At 39.0% G+C, this 21180-nt stretch overlaps 1 protein-coding gene across 3 annotated transcripts in view; it reads right to left on the reverse strand.

Moving 5' to 3' along the window:
- Positions 1–21180, reverse strand: part of ANOS1 (anosmin 1) — a 202695-nt gene that overhangs the window by 4828 nt on the left and 176687 nt on the right. The window contains exons 9-13 of one of the 3 annotated variants that reach the window (XM_002831363.2): positions 20431–20577; positions 6071–6165; positions 3209–3380; positions 2028–2248; positions 741–882 (exon numbers count right to left, since the gene is read on the reverse strand). In XM_002831363.2, coding sequence (XP_002831409.2) covers positions 741–882; positions 2028–2248; positions 3209–3380; positions 6071–6165; positions 20431–20577 — 777 coding nt within the window. The remainder of the gene's footprint in view (positions 1–740; positions 883–2027; positions 2249–3208; positions 3381–6070; positions 6166–20430; positions 20578–21180) is intronic. The other 2 variants (XM_054544312.1, XM_054544313.1) reach the window with 2 other exon arrangements.

Consider the following 21180-nt stretch of genomic DNA (forward strand, 5'->3'; position numbering starts at 1 on the left):
TATCCACACACTAATCATCAGACACTTTTTTAAAAAATTTAAGCTAGAAAATAAAGTAAACGAAGTACATAATTTAAAAATCAGCAAGAGGCTGTTTTGAAAATCTAGATGACAATTTTCTTTTTAAATTTTACTTGATTTAGCAATAAATGAAGTAGGTGGACTTGGGTCATATCATGAAGAAAATTCATAACATTTATTACAGTAATATCTATGTAACAAGAACATAAGTTCCTTAAGCAAAATATTATTTCCTATATTGTGATATATGAAAATCTTGATTTAAAAATATTTCAGATTGATATGAGACTACAGATTTTTTCCCATATGTATTTATGGTTTAAAAGACAAGGAAAAAAGCATGCATTACATAGGGGAAAATGCAAGGAAGGAAAAAAAAACGAAGGATAGAGGAAAGGAGAAAAGAAGAGAGGGAAGGAAGGAGGGAGGGAGAGAGGATGGAGAAAGGAAACAAGGAAGGAGCAAAGAAAGGGAGAAAAGTGGGGAAGAGGAAGGGAGGGAGAAAAAGAACAATTAAGCATCAACTATGCAATGTATACTACAGGTGCCTGGAATAGAATCTAGTAAGTCGGTACAAACAGGGAGAAAGAATTTCAGATGATGACAATTTCCCTATCTCATAGAAACCTGTAATTTATTTGTTTTCATTTTCCAGCAAGATTTTTCTCTATGTCTACAAGACCTGACAGGATGGCTTAATGCCCTGGCACCCCACTCACTGTGCGCTGAAGAGGGTGGGAGCTCTGGCGTGCGGAACGTCTTGATGGTGGCCGGCCCCTCCCCTCCTGGGGTCAGCACTTGCACTTCCAGTCGGTAAAGAGTAGATGGTCTCAGATTGGGCACTGTTAGGACATAGTGATCCTAAGGGGACAACATAAAAGAGGATGCTCACCGACAATCTTTCAGAGACAATGTGCAATGCACAGAGAGCCTAGAACAGTTTTTCCCCCACTACAGAATATCATACACAGGCAAGTTTGGTTGCTTTGTAAAGGCACGGTTTAATTTATAGGCTATTCCTCATTTGTGGGGGTTCTCTGCCATATGGTTTCTTAGCACCTCACTCAATTCTTGGCAGCCTAAGACACTTGCAGAATTAAAATATGCTGAGGTGCCAGTTCTCAGGGTTCACTCCTGGGATTTTATTTATTTTTTTAATTCCTTAACATAAGACTTTCCCATGGTTTAAAGTCTTCAGCTGCACATCTTGTGATGTGAACTCTTGATAATCCAAATTTCAGTGAATGAGCCAACTGTTTTTCTTAAAACACAGTATCTGTCAATGCCCATAACTGAACATGTTTATTTTTATGCCAACATATTCTTCTCAAAACTCAATAAAACCTAGTACATTTATAGAATAACTACTCTCTAATTCCATGCAATTTTTCCTTCTGAGATTTAAGTTGTGTTTCTTTCCCTCTCTGCCCACCCTTTTTGGATTTTGTAATGGTAGTTGGCTATTCTAAGGGCATTTTCAGAGAGGGTAAAATCCCACATATGTTGTTGTTGTTTTTTTTTTTTTTTTTTTTTTTTTGAAGCCAAGGAATTAAGTGGCCTGGAAGACAGGCCAACTCATTACAGCCTCGAGCCAAATTTGAAGTTGCAGGGAAAACGGACAAACAACAAGCTTCTTTCAGCTATTCCTGCTCTCCCCAATTCAACACTTCAAACAGGGCATGTCCACTTGGACCAGAGAGACATGAGGTTAACAAAGATAGAAGAAAATGGCTCAATCACTTATATACAAGATAGGGTAAGGTCTTTTCATGAGTTGGCTCTAGCCATCAAACTTTATCTAGATGGCAGCTTATGCTACTTCTTAGCTATGCAGTCACATTTGTGATGTGTTAATGCTTGCAAAAGATACACTCAGAAGAAGAAAATGCAAAAATAAGACTCAATAGTACAGCACACAGAATGACAGAGGTAGCCACCTCCGAAGGTCAGTAAAAAGGAGCAGTAGATACCAATGACACGGACATAGTACAAGAGGTGGGACCTACGGAAGGCAGGATCTGGGATTGTGAAATAATGCTGTTGGGTAGGCTGTTCTGTCTGCTTTCCGTAGTGACCTCAGCCCAAGTCACTTGAAACCCAGTCATGGGCTGATAGAGATTGGCCTTGGCCATCTTCCAAGAAAAGTGACCGGTGATGTTCACATCCTGGATGATGAATGAAGCAGAAAGGTTCTCAGGCTTAGCTAGCACCTTAGAAAGAACACGACCTGCAGCAATGCAAGAAGGAAAACCAGGATTAGGCGATTGGACAAGGTGTGCCCAAGGGATCCATTGTAGGAATTTTCAGCGGCCAGTCTATGGGATGATATTCATAGAAGCAATGTGACCTCGTTCTTTAAATATGGGTTCAGACAATCACCCCTTTGACATATGGGGATAGGTTGAGTAGGAATCTCCTCACTCCAACTTTGTACTAAACGCTTCTTCCAGTCTTTTGGGGATCATTTTTAGAATGCTCTTTTGAAGATGGAAGCAGGAGAGCAGTTTAGACCCTGGCAAGACTTAACTATTTCTTCAAGAATAGCGTTGACTGCACTGAGAAGGTAAATATTAAAGCTGTTAGAAGAGTTATTAAATCCAAGGCTTTTTTTTTTTTTTTTTTTTTTTTAGAGGTGGGATCTTGCTATGTTGCCCATGCTGGTCTGGAACTCCAGGGCTCAAGTGATTCTCCCATCTCAGCCTCTCAAAGTACTGGGATTTCAGGCATGAGCCGCCATGCCTGGCCAAATCCAGGGCATTTAAAAGAGTTTTTCCCACTGCAAGACAGGGACATTGGCAAGGAGATGGGATGGAAGCTACAGATGTGAGGTTTGCCAGGTTGGCATGGAAAGTGTGTGAGTATAACCCGCACAGCAAAGGGGTGGGAAAACAATGAAATAATTATGTCAGACTTTCCCAAAACACAAGCGGTATCTAAATGTTTGCCTTCATTTCCAAAGGGATAACATTACTATCAAAGGACATCTTTCCAAGGCTGTTAGGCTTTAAAATAACACATTCATTCCTACATTGGGCCATCATAACTCCACATTGGGCCATCATAACACAACTTAGAAAGAGAGGCACTTTTGATTTTTACGGTCTTGTGAAACGCAGTTTGGCAAGGTTTGCAAAGCGCTGCTGACACCTTAGACCCAGATGTAGAAGTCCTTCAGGTGAAAACGTACCTGATTCACCAGGGCAGCCAACAGGCTTGTGGCTCTTCCCCTTAAGAGCAGAGCATGGTGGAGTAGTGAAGAAAACAGCTTCTGCCTTGGAGTGACTTTTTGGCCGTATTGGTTGGACAGTCACCTTATACTTGCAGGAAAATGACAGATCTTGAAGAATTATATAATTTTCCTAGAGAAAGAGAATTATGCTAGCAATAAATCTCATTAGGGATTAAAAAACACTGGCAAGAATTGAAATCATATTCCATCCAACAAGGATGTTTGCCTATATAGTGTGTGCAATATGGCTTTTATAAAAAGTACAAAGCACATATTGTCCACATTTTGATTAATGGCAATTGTTAAACACTCCCATGGCTGCGGGATATGCCTTCTAGAATTAAACAGTATCGTAATAATTCCTCATCAAAGCAGGCTACTTCTAAGGTCACAATCAGCATTTTTGAGTTGGTAGCAGTGCAGGTAGTGGTGTAAAGCTGTAAATACAAATCGAACTTTTTTCAGTTAAAAAAAAAACTAACGCAGGCTTCTCTGAGACATAGAATTAGTTTATATGTAAGTTTTTCTGTTAAAAAATGATGATATTCTTTAGCAATATAATTTTTCCCTTTTTTGGAGTGCTGTTACTGTTTTCTGCCATAATGTTGTGATTAAATATAAATAAAAGAAAGAGGCTAAATGGTAAGGAGTCAGGGGCTAAGAATATAACTTTATGATAATGTCAAAAGATGACATTTCCTGTGATAACAGGTGTGTATCTCTGTTTCTTTCATATTTGGCTAAGTGGCACTTATCCATTCTGTTTTGTATTTACCAATTCTTAATGTATATGTATAAAAGTGCAGATGGATAGCTGGGCATGGTGACTCGTGTCATAGTCCTAGCTACTCGAGAGGCTGAGGTGGGAGGATCGCTTGAACTCAGGAGTTTGTGACCAGCTTGGACAACATAGTGAGACTCCATGGTTTTTGTATGTATGTGTGTGTGTGTTTGTGTTTAATTATTTTAAGAGAGAAAAAAAGTACAGATGGAATATCTCTGGTACTCACTGGATGATGGGTAGGGGATCTTGCTAGAAAGCAGCAGGGTTGACGGGAAAAACATGAGACAAGAATTAAAATAAAAACTGAGGCTTGAGTGATTTACTTAAGTGAGGAGTGGGAGTGGCTGCAGGTGACAGAGCACTGAATGTTCAAAAGAGACCGGGAGTGACCTCCAGGTGTGCTGGCCCTTCATCCAGATGGTGACAGGAGATGGGGTGCACCCAACTCTGCAGCCAGTTAGCACAAACAGTGAATAGGAAACAAATCAATCTGGACAACGCAAGCCCGACCCAAGCCCAAGCCAAGGCCGCCATGTCTCTTTGGGAGTCTGAATTGCTTTTCTTTGGAAATAAATCTGCTCTTTATATGGGACTGTATTGGAATCCAAGGTTAGCTATTAAGGATCCTGTTTCACAGATATTTCAAGATTGCTTTCATGTTGCATAGGAGGCAGACATCTGCAGCAGTAAGTGAATTAGTGGATGCTCCATTGTAGCATAAAAACAAATTATAATAATTGGATCTAAAGGTTTAAAAATAAATACAGATAAGTTCTAAGCCCCTAGAAGGATAATTTTTCAGGAGTTTGATTTTTATTTCTACCGGATACATTACATCTGCTCAGCAAATAGTTGTTAACTACTTTCAGAGTTCCTAAAGATGACAAGCCTAGGATTGGGGAACTGCATTGACATAAGCCCAGTTCTGTGTGGTTCTGAGGCACACACATACAAGTAAAACAAAAACCTCACCCCTCTGCCCACAAAAATATTAATAATTCCCACTTCTGTTTATTTCTTTCTCCGCTTTTCAAATTGACTTCCCTATTTAGAATGCCTGTTTAATTATTTTACTGAAGGTCACAAACATTGGAGCTAATTTAAGGATAAATAAAAGGAGAAACTTTGGTGAACATGAGACAAATCAAATCCAGTAAAAAAGAGAAAGAAGCTGTGTATTTCTGAAAATCCAGTGACTTGTTTTATCTCACTCTCTTAAAATTATGCCAGCAGGTATGGTTCTTAAAATATTGTGCTTGCTTTAGAAAATGTTCAAAACAAACATATTCTAGTTACATATCACAAACCAAAACATTCTATGTTTGGGGCCGTGTTTTTGGATTTTTTAAACCGTCCTGAGGTATCACATATAAATTGCCATCAAAGTGTATTATACACTGTACAATAAAATGACCTCTTAAATATTTTGTGTTGGTTTGTTGATTCTAATCTATAATTCATGAATGAACCCCAAAATATTTGGAATAACATTTTGGGCAATACTGACAGAGTTGCTATCCTCAGAGAGTTTAATGTTCTCTTAAAGTTAAAAGTCAAAATATTGGTGCATGCTATACAGGACAGGGAGATTATTTCACTAACTGAGCTGATGGCCGTTAGGGACGTGGTGCTAAATGATACAGTCACATAGAAATTCACTTGTACAATTACACCTTTAGATCACGGTGACATATCAAAATTCAGAAAATAATTCAAAGGTTTTGTCCAGTTAAGATGAAGCACACAGATACTCAGACATATTTCCCCCTGAAATATGGGAGTTCTTTAAGAACTGTCTTTAGTCTCTGCACTTTAGGTTTTGCTCCATGTTGATAACAGAGTAAGCTCCCAGTGCAATGGTGTGAATGGATAAAAGAATGAGTGAATATAATGACAATTCTGCTTTCCACTTCCATCAAGTCATTACTCAATAGCTGATTTGTGAGAATGAGTTATCTGTTTGACATGTCTAGTTTGTACATCCTCCTGTCTAATTATGTTCACAGATCAAGTTGGCCTAGACATCATGTCCTTACATGGGTCATGCCAGATGATGCCTCTGATCCGGTTGTTCTGTTGTGGGCACACGCTTCAGGAAACCACCGCACATGATATCGGTTGACAGTAGGATCTATAATGCCAAAACACACAGACAAAAATAATAGGCTGGATGTTACATTCCATGTAGCCTGGGGTTCTTGAACTTGAGAGGAGAAAAGGAGAGGAAATGAAACTCTACAGGTGACCAATAAATGCACAGGTGAGCCAAAGGAGGTGAGATTCTGATTACTTAATAATTATAATAATTAATAATTCTGCATACTTAATCATTAAGAACAAAGTAAGGGAAAAAAGTAATATACTGCCAAGGGAAAACCTGTGCTGAAGTGCAAGTACTAAGTAGAAAAAAAAATTAGTAAAGTCATAGCAAAATGATTCCAAAGACGTCTTGAGAATAACCTAGCCATGGTTTTTACAGTAAGCAAAGCCCTACAACGAAAGGCAACACCTAGCAACAGCTCTCGTAATTCCTGTTGTAAAAGAGAATCATCAGAAGTTTCTCAATCCTACCATTTTTTTTGATAAAGATGACATTCTATTGAATCCACACAAGAACAAAAACATTGCCTTCACACTTGCAGAATTGGCTATCCACGTTTATTTCCTGTTATGTATTGCCATAAAGAAGTTCTTTTGTCAAAAGGATAGGGACGTATGCTTCCCACTCTCCCTTAACCAAGTGCATCGTGGCATTTCTGTATGGCTGATCCCTACTGAAATATGACTTGGTGTTCTCAAACACAGGCCAGAAGACTGACCCTTTGAACACGTTTATTCCCAGGGCAAGAGGAATATTTTCTGTACATTTCTTTACTTTGGACAATAAAGTGGGGGAAAAAAAGAGAAAATAACAGCAAGCAACTCAATGAGTGTGGGAAAGCAGACGTTGACAGTCTCGGGTTTATTAATCACCCCAGTGTGTCCGAGGAGTGTGAAATGGCACCAAACGGCACCATTTTGCAGGTGATTTAACATCTTGTCCCCCAACATCATGCCAAGTGTTTGATGGGGGTTTTCAGAGGAGAAAACTCTTTGATGAAATTGGGTTGATCTAGTGGGAACTTCGCTTTGAGCACTTTGGAACCAGAAGAGAAGAACTTTAAATCCGAGAAAGCAAACAGATATACAAGTGGGCACTCCGGGCATTTAGTTAAAAGAGAAATCACATACTAGAGGTTTTAATTTTTTTTAAAAAGAATTATAGGCTATGCACAAGGCTGAAGTCAATCACTGAGTGTTCATGTTCTTCCATTCAACAGCAATGAAATAATCACACAGGAGTGGCTGCTGCCCTCCCGAATTTTACATAGTAATGGGGCCAATAATAACAGAGAATAAATACAATACATAGATAAGATAGATATTATGTTAGAAGGTAGTAAGTCTACATATAAATACAGAAGGTGGCTGGGCACGGTGGCTCACGCCTGTAATCCCAGCACTTTGGGAGGCCGAGGCAGGCAGATCACGAGGTCAGGAGTTTGAGACCAGCCTGGCCAACATGGTGAAACCCCCTCTCTACTAAAAATACAAAAATTAGCCAGGCATGGTGGCAGGCGCCTGTAATCCCAGCTACTCGGGAGGCTGAGGCCAGAGAATCTCTTGAAACCAGAAGGCGGATGTTTCAGTGAGCCGAGATCACGCCACTGCACTCCAGCCTGGGCAACAAGAGCAAAACTCCGTCCCCCACCCCCCCCCTCAAAAAACAACAACAACAACAATAACAACAACAAAAGAAGGTAAGGGCAGTAGGGTGGATTGACAAAAAGTGCTGATTTTATATAAGGCGGCTGGCGTGTGTTCACTTCTGAGTCAGGACTTGAAGAAGGTGTAGCAGTGGGTAGTGGCACTGCAGAGACCTGTGGGAGGGCGTTCTCAGACAGCCCTGTCCAACAGAACTGGCAGTTGTGATGGAAATGTTCTGTCTGTGGTAAACACTAGTCACCTGTGCCTATAATTCATTTCACATGTCCTCTGTTTAACAGAGGAATTAAATTCTTTATTCTGTTTCATTTTAATTAATTTAAATTTAAACAGCTGCAGATGGCCATGGTTACAATATTGGGCAGCTTAAAAGCTCTACCAGCAGGGAATACACAGCACGTGTCAAAGTGCTGACATGAGAACGGAGCATGACGGATGACTGAGGGTCTTTGGTGAAGAGCAGTCAGGGGACTTGGGGTGGCTACATTACAGCAATACAAGGAGGCTTGGCTGCCCTGGGGATCCTCCATATCCTAAAAATCCTTTACATATTTTACAATGCAATTATATTTTCATAGGAGGCAGCATCAAGAGTGACACATGGGGCACTCCTTTTGGGTTCCCTCCCTTTTGTTAGCCCTAAATCTCGCCATGTCTGAGTTCACCGCACTTTCATCTTCTCTCTGTGTCACCTCCATGAATCACTTCATTGATTCCCATGGTCTGAAAAATTTTTCTGCTGACAGCTCCCAAACGTCTACTTCCACCTGAGCTAGTCCCTTGAAGAGCTGATGCTCCCTCCTTCCTCTCCCACGTGGAGGCTTTCCAAACTCAACTTTGCTGTAGCTACCATGTTGATTTCTGCACCTCAACTGCTCCTTGCATTCACGCTTTTCTTTCTGGCTGTAGGATGCAGAATTTTGACCCCACACATGACCTTTGAGGAAGGTGGGCTTCAGCAAGCAACTCCAACAGCCTCAGTGAGCCTCATTCCGTTTATCTGAGAATAAGGATACTAATTCAGCCAATGCAATAGGTTTGGTGTGAGTTTTAAATCAGTTCATGTACTGGTTTTCTACAGCTGCTGTGACAAATTACCTTGAGTGTAGTTGCTTAAAACAATATAAATGTCTTCTCTTCTGGAGGTCTGAAATGGGTGTCACTGGTCTAAAATCAAGGCAGGCCTGTACTCTTTTCTGGAGGCTCCAGGAAAGAATGTATTTTCATGACTTTTCAGGTTTCTAGAGGCTTCTGGCATTCTTTGGCTGGTGGTGCCCTTCCACCAGCTTCAAAGTCAACAACACTGGGCTGAGTCCTTCGCACCATGCCATCTCTCTGATTCTTGCACTCTGCTTCCCTATTCTACTTTTAAGGACTTTTGTGATTGTATTCGTTTCCACCCAAATAATTAAGGGTAATGTCCCCATCTCAAGGTTGGCTTTGAGTCATTGAATGGCTTTTCTCTGCCCTCTGAATAAAGACACTAATACTCAGCCTGGCTTCCAAGTCTCCACTGCCTCTGCATATTCATCTCATGCAGAGACTCCTCTCGTTCCCAATGTTTTGTTTGATTCTGTGGTTACTTCATGAATCCCTGTCAACCCCATTTGGTTAGAGCTCCATAACTATAAAGATAATGCCTATTTGCTGTCACTGTTGCATAAACAAAGATGAGTATGGTGCCTGGCAGGTGATAAACAGACAGTAAACATTTAATGAATAAATAAGTGAACGAAGGTATACCAGTTCAAATTCACTTCTTTTATTTCTCTACTCTTTCTGGCAACAGTGAAAATAATTCCTTATAATCTAAGATATGGAAGAAAGTGTGAAAAGACATGATATTACATAAGGTAATTAAAAGCAATCTGAGAAAGTAAAATATAAATTAAACTTAGATTAAAAGTGCCCTGTAAGTATTGTAAATGGCACCCCCAAATGACCAATATGGGGACATTTATTTTTTAAAAGCAAGCCCTAACAATGCCCACACTCATTTATGTGACTTGAGCTCAATTTTAACAGATCAATTCATAGATATTTGCTTTGATGGAAGTCATTTATACAAACATCATGTCCTTAGCTTTATCTTGCCAATTACTAAAATCCTAAGAGCTTGTATTTTAGGTTATGACTGCAGGTCTCAATCTGTAACTATAATATTAAAAATAGCATAGTTCAGGCTGGGCATGGTGGCTCATGCCTGTAATCCCAGCACTTTGGGAGGCTGAGGTGGGTGGATTGTCTGAGGTCAGGAGCTCAAGAGCAGCCTGGCCAGCATAGTGAAACCCTGTCTCTACTAAAAATACAAAAATTAGCCAGGTATGGTGGCACATGCTTGTAATCCCAGCTACTCAGGAGGCTGAGGCAGGAGAATCGCTTGAACCCGGGAAGTGGATGTTGCGGTGAGCTGAGATCATGCCATTGCACTCCAGCCTGGGCAACAAGAGTAAAACTCTGTCTTAAAAAAAAATAATAAAATAAAATAAATAGCCAAACACTTCCTCAAGGGCTGTATATGAAAATTCTGTGCTAAATACCCAATTGATCTGGTTCCTTAGCTTAATTCCTTCCACAAATAAATGACATTACAAAGAAAGTACTTGAAAAGTATTTTTAAGTGATAAAAAATTTACTTGTAATATGCTTCAACTATGGTTCAAAAATTAGATGGGTCTAATTTTCTTTTCAAATAGATGTAACTCACAGTGTCTGGCATAAATAAAGGGCTCTAAAATTTTTCACTAAATGTGAATTCCTCAGTTTGCAAAAGTCTAATGACCAAGAATGATAGGGTTATTGACATTAGAGCTCTGAGAAAGAGGCAATCCTTGGGTTCTCCAGAATAATAATTGCTGTAAACAGAATTGTAAGTCACAGCACTAGGGAAGGGGGCACACACTTAGCGAGGTGTCACAGAATGCCAATTCCATCAGGGTAGGGATTTCTGTCTGCCTCTTTGCAGTGTTTTAGCATCAGAAATGGTGCACTGCATACAGTAGGTGCTCAATAAAGGTTAGTTGAATGAAGTCCTCTCATGGATCAATGCCTCATACTCTATCTGTAAAAATGATTTGGTGAAACAGAACTTTCTGATGTACAACTAAAATAAGAATTTTTGAGTATCACATAGGCATTTCTACTTAAAATAGAAGCATGAATGTTTCCTCTATGTCTGAGCTAACTTTTCACATTTATGTTGTAGAAACACAAAGTCTAGAGCCAGAAAACCAGCAAGATGCAGTGGCTCATGCCTTCAACCCCAGCGTTTTGGGAGGCTGAGGCTGAAGGATCACCTGACGCCAAGAGTTTGAGACCATCCTGGGCAACATAGCAAGACCGCATCTCTACAAAAAATATATTTTTTAAAAAATTAGCTGCGTAGCCAGGCACTGTGGGTCACGCCTGTAATCCCAGCACTTTGGGAGGCCGAGGTGGGTGGATCTCCTGAGGTTGGGAGTTCGAGACCAGCCTGACCAACATGGAGAAATCCCCGTCTCTACTAAAAATACAAAATTAGCCAAGCGTGGTGGCGCATGCCTGTAATCCCAGCTACTTGAGAGGCTGAGACAGGAGAATCGCTTGAACCCGGGAGGCAGAGGTTGCAGTGAGCCGAGATTGCGACATTGCACTCCAGCCTGGGCAACAAGAGAGAAACTCCAAAAAAAAAAAAAAAAAAGAAAAGAAGAGAAAAGGAAATTAGCTGGGCATGGTGGTGCGTGTCTGTAGTTCCAGCTTCTTGTGAGGCTGAGGCAGGAGGATTGCTTGAGGCCAGGAGTTTGAGGATGCAGTGAGCTATGATCATGCCACTGCACTCCAGCCTGGGTGACAGAGCAAGACCCTGTCTCTATGACAAAAAAAATAAAAAGAAAGAAAGGAAAGAAAGAAAGAGAGAGAGAGAAAGGAAAGAAGGGAAAGGAAAGGAAAGGAGAGGAGAAGAAAGAGAAAGGGAGGGAGGGAGGGAGGGAGGCAGGCAGGAAGGAAAGGAAAGGAAAGGAAAGGAAAGGAAAAAGGAAAAAGGAAAAAGGAAAAGGAAAGGGAAAGGGAAAGGGAAAGGAAAGGAAGAAGGAAGGAAGGAAGGAAGGCCAGAAAGCTTAAAACAATTGTTTATTCTATTATTACACAGTAAAAATGAACTAATATCAATGGAGTAATAAAATTACTAACAAAATTAGCTAAGTGAAATTGTTTTAAAATAATGTTTGTTCTACAAATGCAATGTTGAAAATATTTATTTTCTCCCAGAGCATTCACTATTATAACCCAACTACTATGTGTATTAAGTAAAGAAAGCTAATATTTGACATTTAATTCATTTATCTATGAACCTACATGCTACATCCTAATAACTGAAACTGTCTCTGAAAAATTTTGAGTGAAATGAATAGATTTGGGCTTTTAGGTCCCTAACTCCAAGTCCAAAAGCAATATTTTGCCCACCATCACTTTTAGGAAATGTGACATAAGAACCCATTTCCGTTTATGATTGAGTTTTGATTAATGAACAAGATTCTTTTCTTCCCTTATTTGCCAAAAGCATTAAGTCTTTTTAGGTTTTCAACTCAGTGTGTCCACAATTGGAAATAAATTATAATTCAAAAATATTCAGCTACTTGTCAAGGAGTTTGAAACCACTTTAGATGGGTCTATTGAGTTTCATACAGAGGAGATAATTTCTCGTTTTACAAAGTCAAAAAAATCCAGAAAATCCAGCCAAAGTGTCCTTTCCCATGACAGAAACTGCTGATATTCACATTCCGTACAGGGCTCCTATGCTAGTAATACTGAGTCCATTTCAAAGGTCTCCTTTCCTACATGTGCGATAATTATGAATAAGAACATGTTTTATGAATGCCTGGGGAAACTTTGGTTTGGGATTCTGTAGATCATGTGGTGAGTACATAAAAGGTTTCTGTAAGGAGGAAAAATGTGGAATAAGTTTGAAACACATACTTTCCTCTTCATTGTTCTTTGGACTTCCGAAAGTTTTCTACCACTCCCTTCTATCATGTGTTCAACATCATGAGCTCTGCTACAATTTATATGTTCATTTGGCTTTCAGATTTAAAATAACAAGGGAAGTGGGAATGGATAAAATTTAAGAAAAAGGACTTTTTGGAAAAATACGAAACTCTAATTAGAGTATGAGCTGTTCTCAGCTCCTAATAGTAAGTGGGTGTGTGATCCAATGGAAATCAACTAACATTTGCAGATCCCCTGACAGTATAGTCAGTGGATTGACCATAGCTCCAGTCAAATCCACAATACTATCACAGAGCTGCCTCCTGAGCTACAAGTATGTATTTCTGACTGCCTATGGCATTTTCTGGCAATCATGCAGTTATCTCAAATTTGACACACCAAAACCAAATTCTCCATATCATGGAGACATAGCCCACGAAACATATCATAATTCTACTGCTCGCAATCTTTGTTAGTCGAAGTACTGTTAGTCATTCAAGCTAGAAGGTAAACACTCCATTTAGATCCATTTCTCTTTTTCTCTTCAGCCAGGTCTTAACATCCAAGTGGCCATACATCCTGGCTTTCCTGGGAGAGTTACAACCTATGTCTGTTGGTGGGGAATAATGTTTACAAATGCCTCCTTTTATTCTCAAATAAATCCCAGTTCAGACAATAAATTATGTGGTCACTTGTGTAATACTCTTACATAACTCGCCAACCTTCCTCCTCCTACTGCTGTCTTTAATTCATGATCTGATTATTTCTTGTCTTGGCTACTGAAATTAATCAACATGCTCTCTCTGAACTTTTCCAATCCATATTCCTTGCACACTTGCTTTTGCTAACATCTCCAAGTCCTGCTCAGAACTTCCCCTGCTACTTCACATCCCTCTCCTCCATGTAGAACAAAATCCAAGCTTCCTGGCATAACATATAAGCTTCTCCATCACTCGACGTTGATCTGTCTCTCCAGCCTCACACAGTCACTTCCTCAACCTCACCAATACTTGACATTCCCGATCTTTCTCCCAGCTGCACCTCTTCATGTCCTGGGCCAGAAGTGTTCATCTTCCCTGGCCAAAAAAAGTAATCCAGCCTTTAAAATGTACCTTAAACTTTACCTCCACTGTGAAAATTCCTCTGCACACAACATCAAAATCTCTCTGCTCTCAACTACTTCAGCTGTTTATCCAGACTGCTATGAAGAATAATGTCTTATTATGTGGCAACTGCCTAACTGCCTAAGCCTCAGAACTGCAGGTTCCTTAAAGGCAGGAAATCTCTCTTATCCATTATTGTATTCCCATCACGTGGCACACAGCCTGGCATAAAGTCGGTAATTTGTGTCCATTTGCAAAAGAAGACAAAAAGTGAATGGAAATGCATTCATTGATATCTAAGTTAATTCAAAGGTTTTTTTTTGTTTTTTTTTTGACGGAGTCTTACTCTGTCACCCAGGCTGGAGTCAGTGGCGCGGTCTCAGCTCACTGCAACCTCCGCCTCCCAGGTTCAAGCAATTCTCCTGCCTCGGCCTCCCAAGTAGCTGGGACTACAGGCACACACCCCCACGCCCGGCTAATTTTTGTATTTTTAGTAGAGACGGGGTTTCACCATATTGGCCAGACTGGTCTCGAACTCCTAACCTCATGATCCGCCCACCTCGGCCTCCCAAAGTGCTGGGATTACAGGCGTGAGCCACCATGCCTAGCCAATTCAAAGTTTTAAAACTTCACATTTTCAAATGAAAGTTGAACATACCATTTTTGGATGTATTAAAATACTCATCTAAAGACTCTTATTACTGTTGGCAATGTTTACTATATATCTAAAGGATTAACTTAAAAGAACAACCAGACCTTTCTTCCCTCTCTTTTTTTTCTGTATTTCCTTTGTCACTTTAATTGAAAATGAAAAGATTCTGCCACCAGCTGTCAGACACAGGATTTATGTAGGAAAATTAAGCTCTATTTGTTTTTACACCCTATTATTTTGGTAAAGGGCTTAGCGTACTCAGTAGAGTCATAAGTATTCTGTCTAGATATTTTTGCACAATATTCTTTTTAGATTCCAAACTCTTTGGGAGGATCTTCCTAAACAAGGTAAAAGCAAAATGCCAAATTCCATATTTTTGCCATTCTTTTGAAGGGAATCCATACCAAGTGTTTTCAAGAACTTCTGTCACTTCAAAGAAAGTTTTAGTGTGAATATGTAGAGAGGGCATGAGTTGAAACGGCAAGGAGCAGATGCATGGTCTACAAAAAAATCCACAGAACAAATCCTGACATGTCACTAAAGATGTAGAATGAATCTCTGTCTCTTGAGTAAAGCAGTAACACTGTAACCACAATAGTTTTGACTGGAGGCTACAGTGTCAACTGTTGAAGGCCACTGCACAGAACATTCTCTTTTAGAAATATATTTGACATCAGTTATATCTTTGGAATCAAGGTTTTGGCCAGCCACAAAGAATGTTCTCTGGCCAGCATGGATATGTACTTATTAGATGATGGCTTAATGTTGGTCTGCAGTAGGTAGCCTGGAGGTTAACAGAACTCAGAGGCTGGAAATGGGTATGAAGAAAACAGTTTGAACACTAACTGACTGCGAGGCATTTCCATTAGTGAAACAAGTCATTACTGACAAATAGAGGCTAGTTTACCTCCATCACAGGAGCTCATCACTCCCAGCTTCTCCTTTGTGGCCCAGGCCCCAAGTCACTAAACATCAATCAAGTCAACATCACTTTTGGAACCCAAATCAAGGTCACTCCTTGCCGTTGGATCTTGTCTCTTTATCATCAAGTCCACAATTTCATGCATCGTAAATTGGATAATACTATGGACTCTAATATTGATTAATAAATATTGACACAATTCTCTGCTTATGGTTTCTTTAAAGATTTCAGTATTTGAGAAAACCACTGATATTCTTTACATTTATTTCTAACTTTGAGTTATTCAAAGTAATGCATGTGTATATATGCGTATATGTGTGTATATGTGTACGTATCTATGCCAACAACCATGTTTCCTATTTGTCATGCACTGAAATCATTATTGTATGGGAATATTGGTCATATTACTGCTTGCTGATACAGTGCAGTGAAGGTGAATCTCTTTTCTTCTGCCAAATTTAATAAGATGCTTAAGTTTTGTAGCACTTGTATTGCAAATTGGACAATTAAATCATGTCTTAAAGCACTGCTCTTTGTTGTTCACAAAGGTGAAAACATTGAAAGTCAGTCCTAAAGCAACACCAAGCCTTACAAGGCTGGGCTCAGAGGCTCTGTACCTCTGTCCTGACATCCTGTCCTCTCTCTGCACTATAAGCAGTGCCGTAAAGAATCCTCACACTGAAACACCTAAGGTGTCTCCTTTGTGTCAGGCACTGGTCCAACCAATCTGGATGTATAATCTCATTTACTCCTCACAACAGACCTAGGAGGTGATCTATAATGTTTCCTCTAGTTCATCATGTTAACAGAATAAAGAAGAAAAATGTATGATCATTTCACTAGATGAAGTAAGAATATTTGATAAAAACCAGTATCCATTAACAACAAAAACTTTGCAAGTAAGAAGAGTAGGGGATTGTATTAATCTGACCAGGGATGTCTTCAAAAACCTTACACTTAAACATCATGCCTAACAGTATCACTTTTAGTCACCATTGTACTGAAACTCTCAGCCAGTTCTAAGGCAAGGGAAAACTAAAACGTCAAAGATATGGAAAGGAAAATATAAAATTCTCATTATTTACAAACTAGATGATGGTTTTTGTAGAAAAAATGCAAACGAATCATCAGAGAAAATGTTATAATTAACAAAGTGCTAAAACAATATTGCTGGATTCACAGTCAATATATGAATATAAAATATATTTATAATATACCAACAACAAAAATCAGAAAGTAAAATTGAGGAAAAAGTATGCCATCTATAATAGGATAAAAATAAACACAAATACCTTGGAAAAATCATATTAAAAAGTATCATACTTTCTATCCAATATATTATAAAACATTGTTGAGACAAAAATTTTAAACCTGAATACAGTGACATACCATGTTCGTAGATTGGAACGCTCAGTATTTTTAAGATGCGAATTCTTCAAAATCATTGACACATGGATGAATTCAATCTCTACAAATATCTCAGGAGGTTTTTGTGGAAATTGAAAAATTAATTCAAATATGTATATAAAAATGCAAAAGGCCAAGAACAGTTGAGATAATTTGATAAGGAAGTAAAAACTAGAGGACTATCATTAGAAATATTTATAAATCTATGGTAGTTAAGACAGTAAGGTATTGTCACAACATTGCAAAAATATGCCAAAGACTCTATAGAAAGTCCAAAAATTAACTTGCACATATATGCATTATTTAGGGCAAATGAGGCACTGTAGAGCTTTGGGGAAAATAGTCATTTAAAAAATATATCATGATGTATCAGAGAAGGAGATCAGAAGAAAAAAAAAAAAAGAACACTGACCCTCTACAACAAAAATCAATTCTGGGTGAAAGAGCTTAAGAATAAAAGGTGATATGATTTGGCTATGTCCCCACCCAAATCTCATCTTGAATTGTAGCTCCCATAATCCCCACATGTCATGGGAGGAACCTGGTGGGAGGTAACTGAATCATGGGGACGAGGTTTTCCCATGTTGTTCTCGTGATAGTGAGTAAGTCTCATGAGATCTGATGGTTTTACAAATTGCAGTTCTCCTGCACATGCTCTTTTGCCTACGGCCACGTAAGGTATGCCTTTGCTCCTCCTTCACCTTCCGCCATGATTGTGAGGTCACCCCAGCCATGTGGAACTATGTGTCCATTAAACCTCTTTTTCCTTATAAATTACCCAGTCTCAGGTATTTCTTCATAGCAGTATGAAAGTGGACTAATACAAAAGGTGAAACAGTGGACAAGAAGACAAGAAAGGAGAATATCTTTGTGACCTTTGTATGAAAAAGGATTTCCTAACCAGGACATAGAGAATACTAAACCTAAAGGAAACAAAATGATGAATTGCTTATCTCTAAAATTAAGAACCACTAAGGTATGGGAGCAGTGCGCCTATAATCCCAGCACTTTGGGAGGCTGAGGCAGGGAGATCACCTGAGGTCAGGAGTTCAAGACCAGCCTGGTCAACATGGTGAAACCCTGTCTCTACTGAAAATACAAAAAATTAGCTGGGCATGGCAGCAGCCACCTTTAATTGCAGCTACTCTGGAGGCTAAGACAGGAGAATCGCTTGAACCCAGGATGCGGACCAGCCTGGGCAACAAGAGTGAAACTCCATAAAAAACAAAACAAAACAAAAAAAACCCACTAAGAAGAAAGTCAAAAATGCAAGAGTGGATCAGAGCGGAAGAAAATACTTACATGAAAACAAATGATGGCTGAACACGGTGGCTCACGCCTATAATCCTAGCACTTTGGGAGGCCAAGGCGGGCAGATCACTTGAGATCAGGAGTTCGAGACCAGCCTAGCCAACATGGTGAAACCCCGTCTCTACTAAAAATACAAAAATTAGCTGGGCATGGTGGCACATGCCTATAATCCCAGCTACTCAGGAGGCTGAGGCAGGAGAATCGCTTGAACCTGGGAGGCGGAGGTTGCAGCGAGCTGAGATCGCGCCACTGCACCCCAGACTGGGCGACAGATCAAGACTGTGTCTCAAACAAACAAACACCAAATGACTTGTATATACTATATTAAAAGCACTCTTGCAGGACAGAGTAGCTAAAGAGTTGAAAGAGTCCTTCAAAAAAGAGAAATCCTATTGTCAGTAAACTTAGAAAAAGGTGCTCAACTTCTTGGACATCAGAAAAATGCAAATTCAAATAACAATGAGGTATCACTATGAACATACCGGAAAGGGTAAACTTACAAAGACAGAAAATATCACATGAAAGAGAGAATGTGGAGCACCTGGAACCATCATCATGCCCTACTGGTGAGAATGTAAACTGGTACAACCATTTTGGAAAACTATTAATGTTTTCTAAAGCTTGACATACTCTACGGCCTAAGAATCCCACCTCTATGGAAGAGTATGCATCAAACAACGTGTGTTCATAGGGCATTCACACTGGTACTATTCTTAATAGCTCCATATCTGAATAAGTAAATCTCCATCCACAGCTGAAAGGATACACAGATTGATGTACACTAAGGACATCCAGGCAGCAATATAAATGAATGAATTGTTTCATGCAACAGAATGCATTGGTTTCTCATAAAATGCTCATGGCAAGAAGCCAAATACAAATAGAAATTGAGTGATTCCATTCTGATAAATTTCAAATACAGGCAAAACAAATATTGAGTTTTAAAAGTCAGGATGGTGGTGGTTACTCTTGTATGCTTGAGATATTTACTTTTTCAATAGTAGATGTTTACATTTTCATTTTATTATGTTTAAAATTTTAATATTAATAAAATGTTATTTTTCAAAATATGAATATGTTGATATTTTAATTAATCAATATAATAGATCAAATACTTTTCTTATTTAATATTTATTTTAAAATTATTAATTGTAATATAGACATATAATATAATCTTAATGCAATAAATGTTGAATAAAGAAACTAATTTTAATTAACATTATAGAAATAAAATATGTTAATATTAATAATAATATTATTTTACTTGCAGAATGGATTTCAGCAGCTTGAAAGAAAATCCTGGAATAGGAACCACTCCAACACCAATATTGCTTATGGCACATGGCCCATCAATACCTTGAGTAAAAGTGAATTTCAGAAGAATGAGGAGAATTTTAAAAACCTAACTCTTGAAACAATCTATTCTGCTTATGTTTTTAAGAGGCATAAGAGTGATAAAGATAAAAGACTGTATGTTGAATAAATTCTAAAAGTACTACCTTGATAATAGAAAAACAAATATTCTAAGACTAAAAAAAATAAACAAACAAAAAGAATTTATGCTAAAGATAAATGTTCAAACAAATGAAATGAATCTATCCTAAGGATAAATGTATTGCAGCCTTAATTAGAAAACAGAAATTCTAAAGGAACTGAAATGTTTCATTGTACTGGAATAATGACAGGTATTATGATATTAAGATATACCCATACAAAGTAGCATTTATAGAATGTTATGAAAAATGCATGACAATATAGCAGCTCAAATAATGTTACACAGAAATACGTGTGTATGTTTTATAAACACACTCACACATACACACCCTGAGTGAAAGACAGATGCATAGAAAATTTCTGAAAGGAAACCCATCAAAGTGCTGTTTCAGGAAATGATATTGAGATAATAGGTGACTTCCCCCCCTACTTTCTAAATTATTTGTATTATGGATCTTTAAAAAATAATAATAAATAATTTATAACAAAAATTACAGCTCAAAATAATGAATATTTTGAGTGTTTTGGATATAACATCAGCCAATCAGCCCTCTGGGAAAGAAATGAAGACAAGCTAATATCCCTGAAATGAAAATATTTAAGCAATTGACTGTTGTAGATTTCAAGATGTGAGATAACCGTCAACTCATTCAGACTTTTGTTCAACAACCGTTTGCCTTAGTATCGATACTGTGGCTTGACATTTACTTCTTCAAAACTGTCTCTATATTACTGTGCTGTTTAAAGCAAGTAAGAAATAAGTAAGTAATGTTTATGTACCTTCTGTCTTCTTCCAGTAGACTTTAACTTGCAGTTGGCCATCCTGATAGAAGGGAGCTCCGACTTCCAGCGGGCGAGTGGGTCGTCGTCTTTGAAAAGGGAGTTGTGTTTGAATTCCACCTTTTCTAGTTTTCATAAGCTGTTCTTCTACAACAAAGTACAACATTCTAAGTTACTTGTTAAAAGTAATTATAGATTCCTGGGCAAGATGGCCAAATAGGAACAGCTGCATTATGCAGCTTCCAGCGAGACCAACACAGAAGGCAGGTGATTTCTCTATTTCCAACTGAGGTACCAGCTCATCTCATTAGGACTGGTTAGACAGTGGGTGCAGCCCATGGAGGGCAAGCAGAAGCAGGGTGGGGCGTCGCCTCACCCAGGCAGCACAAGTGGTTGGAGAACTCCCTCCCCTAGCCAAGGGAAGCCGTGAGTGAGGGACAGTGTTATCCGGCACAGATAACTATGCTTTTCCCACTGTCTTCGCAATCCGCAGACCAGGAGATTCCCTTGGGTGCCTACACCACCAGGGCCCTGAGTTTCAAGTGCAAAACTGGGAGGCCATTTGGGCAGACACAGAGCTGGCTGCAGTTTTTGTTGTTGTTGTTGTTGTTGTTGTTTTAGATGGAGTCTCGCTCTGTCGCCCAACAAAGATCAAAAGAGACAAAGAAGGGGAATATATAATGGTAAAGGGTTCAATGCAACAAGAAGAGCTAAAATAAATATATATGCAACCAATACAGGAGCACCCAG

The sequence above is a fragment of the Pongo abelii genome, chromosome X (assembly GCF_028885655.2).
Source record: "Pongo abelii isolate AG06213 chromosome X, NHGRI_mPonAbe1-v2.0_pri, whole genome shotgun sequence".
NCBI lineage: Eukaryota > Metazoa > Chordata > Mammalia > Primates > Hominidae > Pongo > Pongo abelii.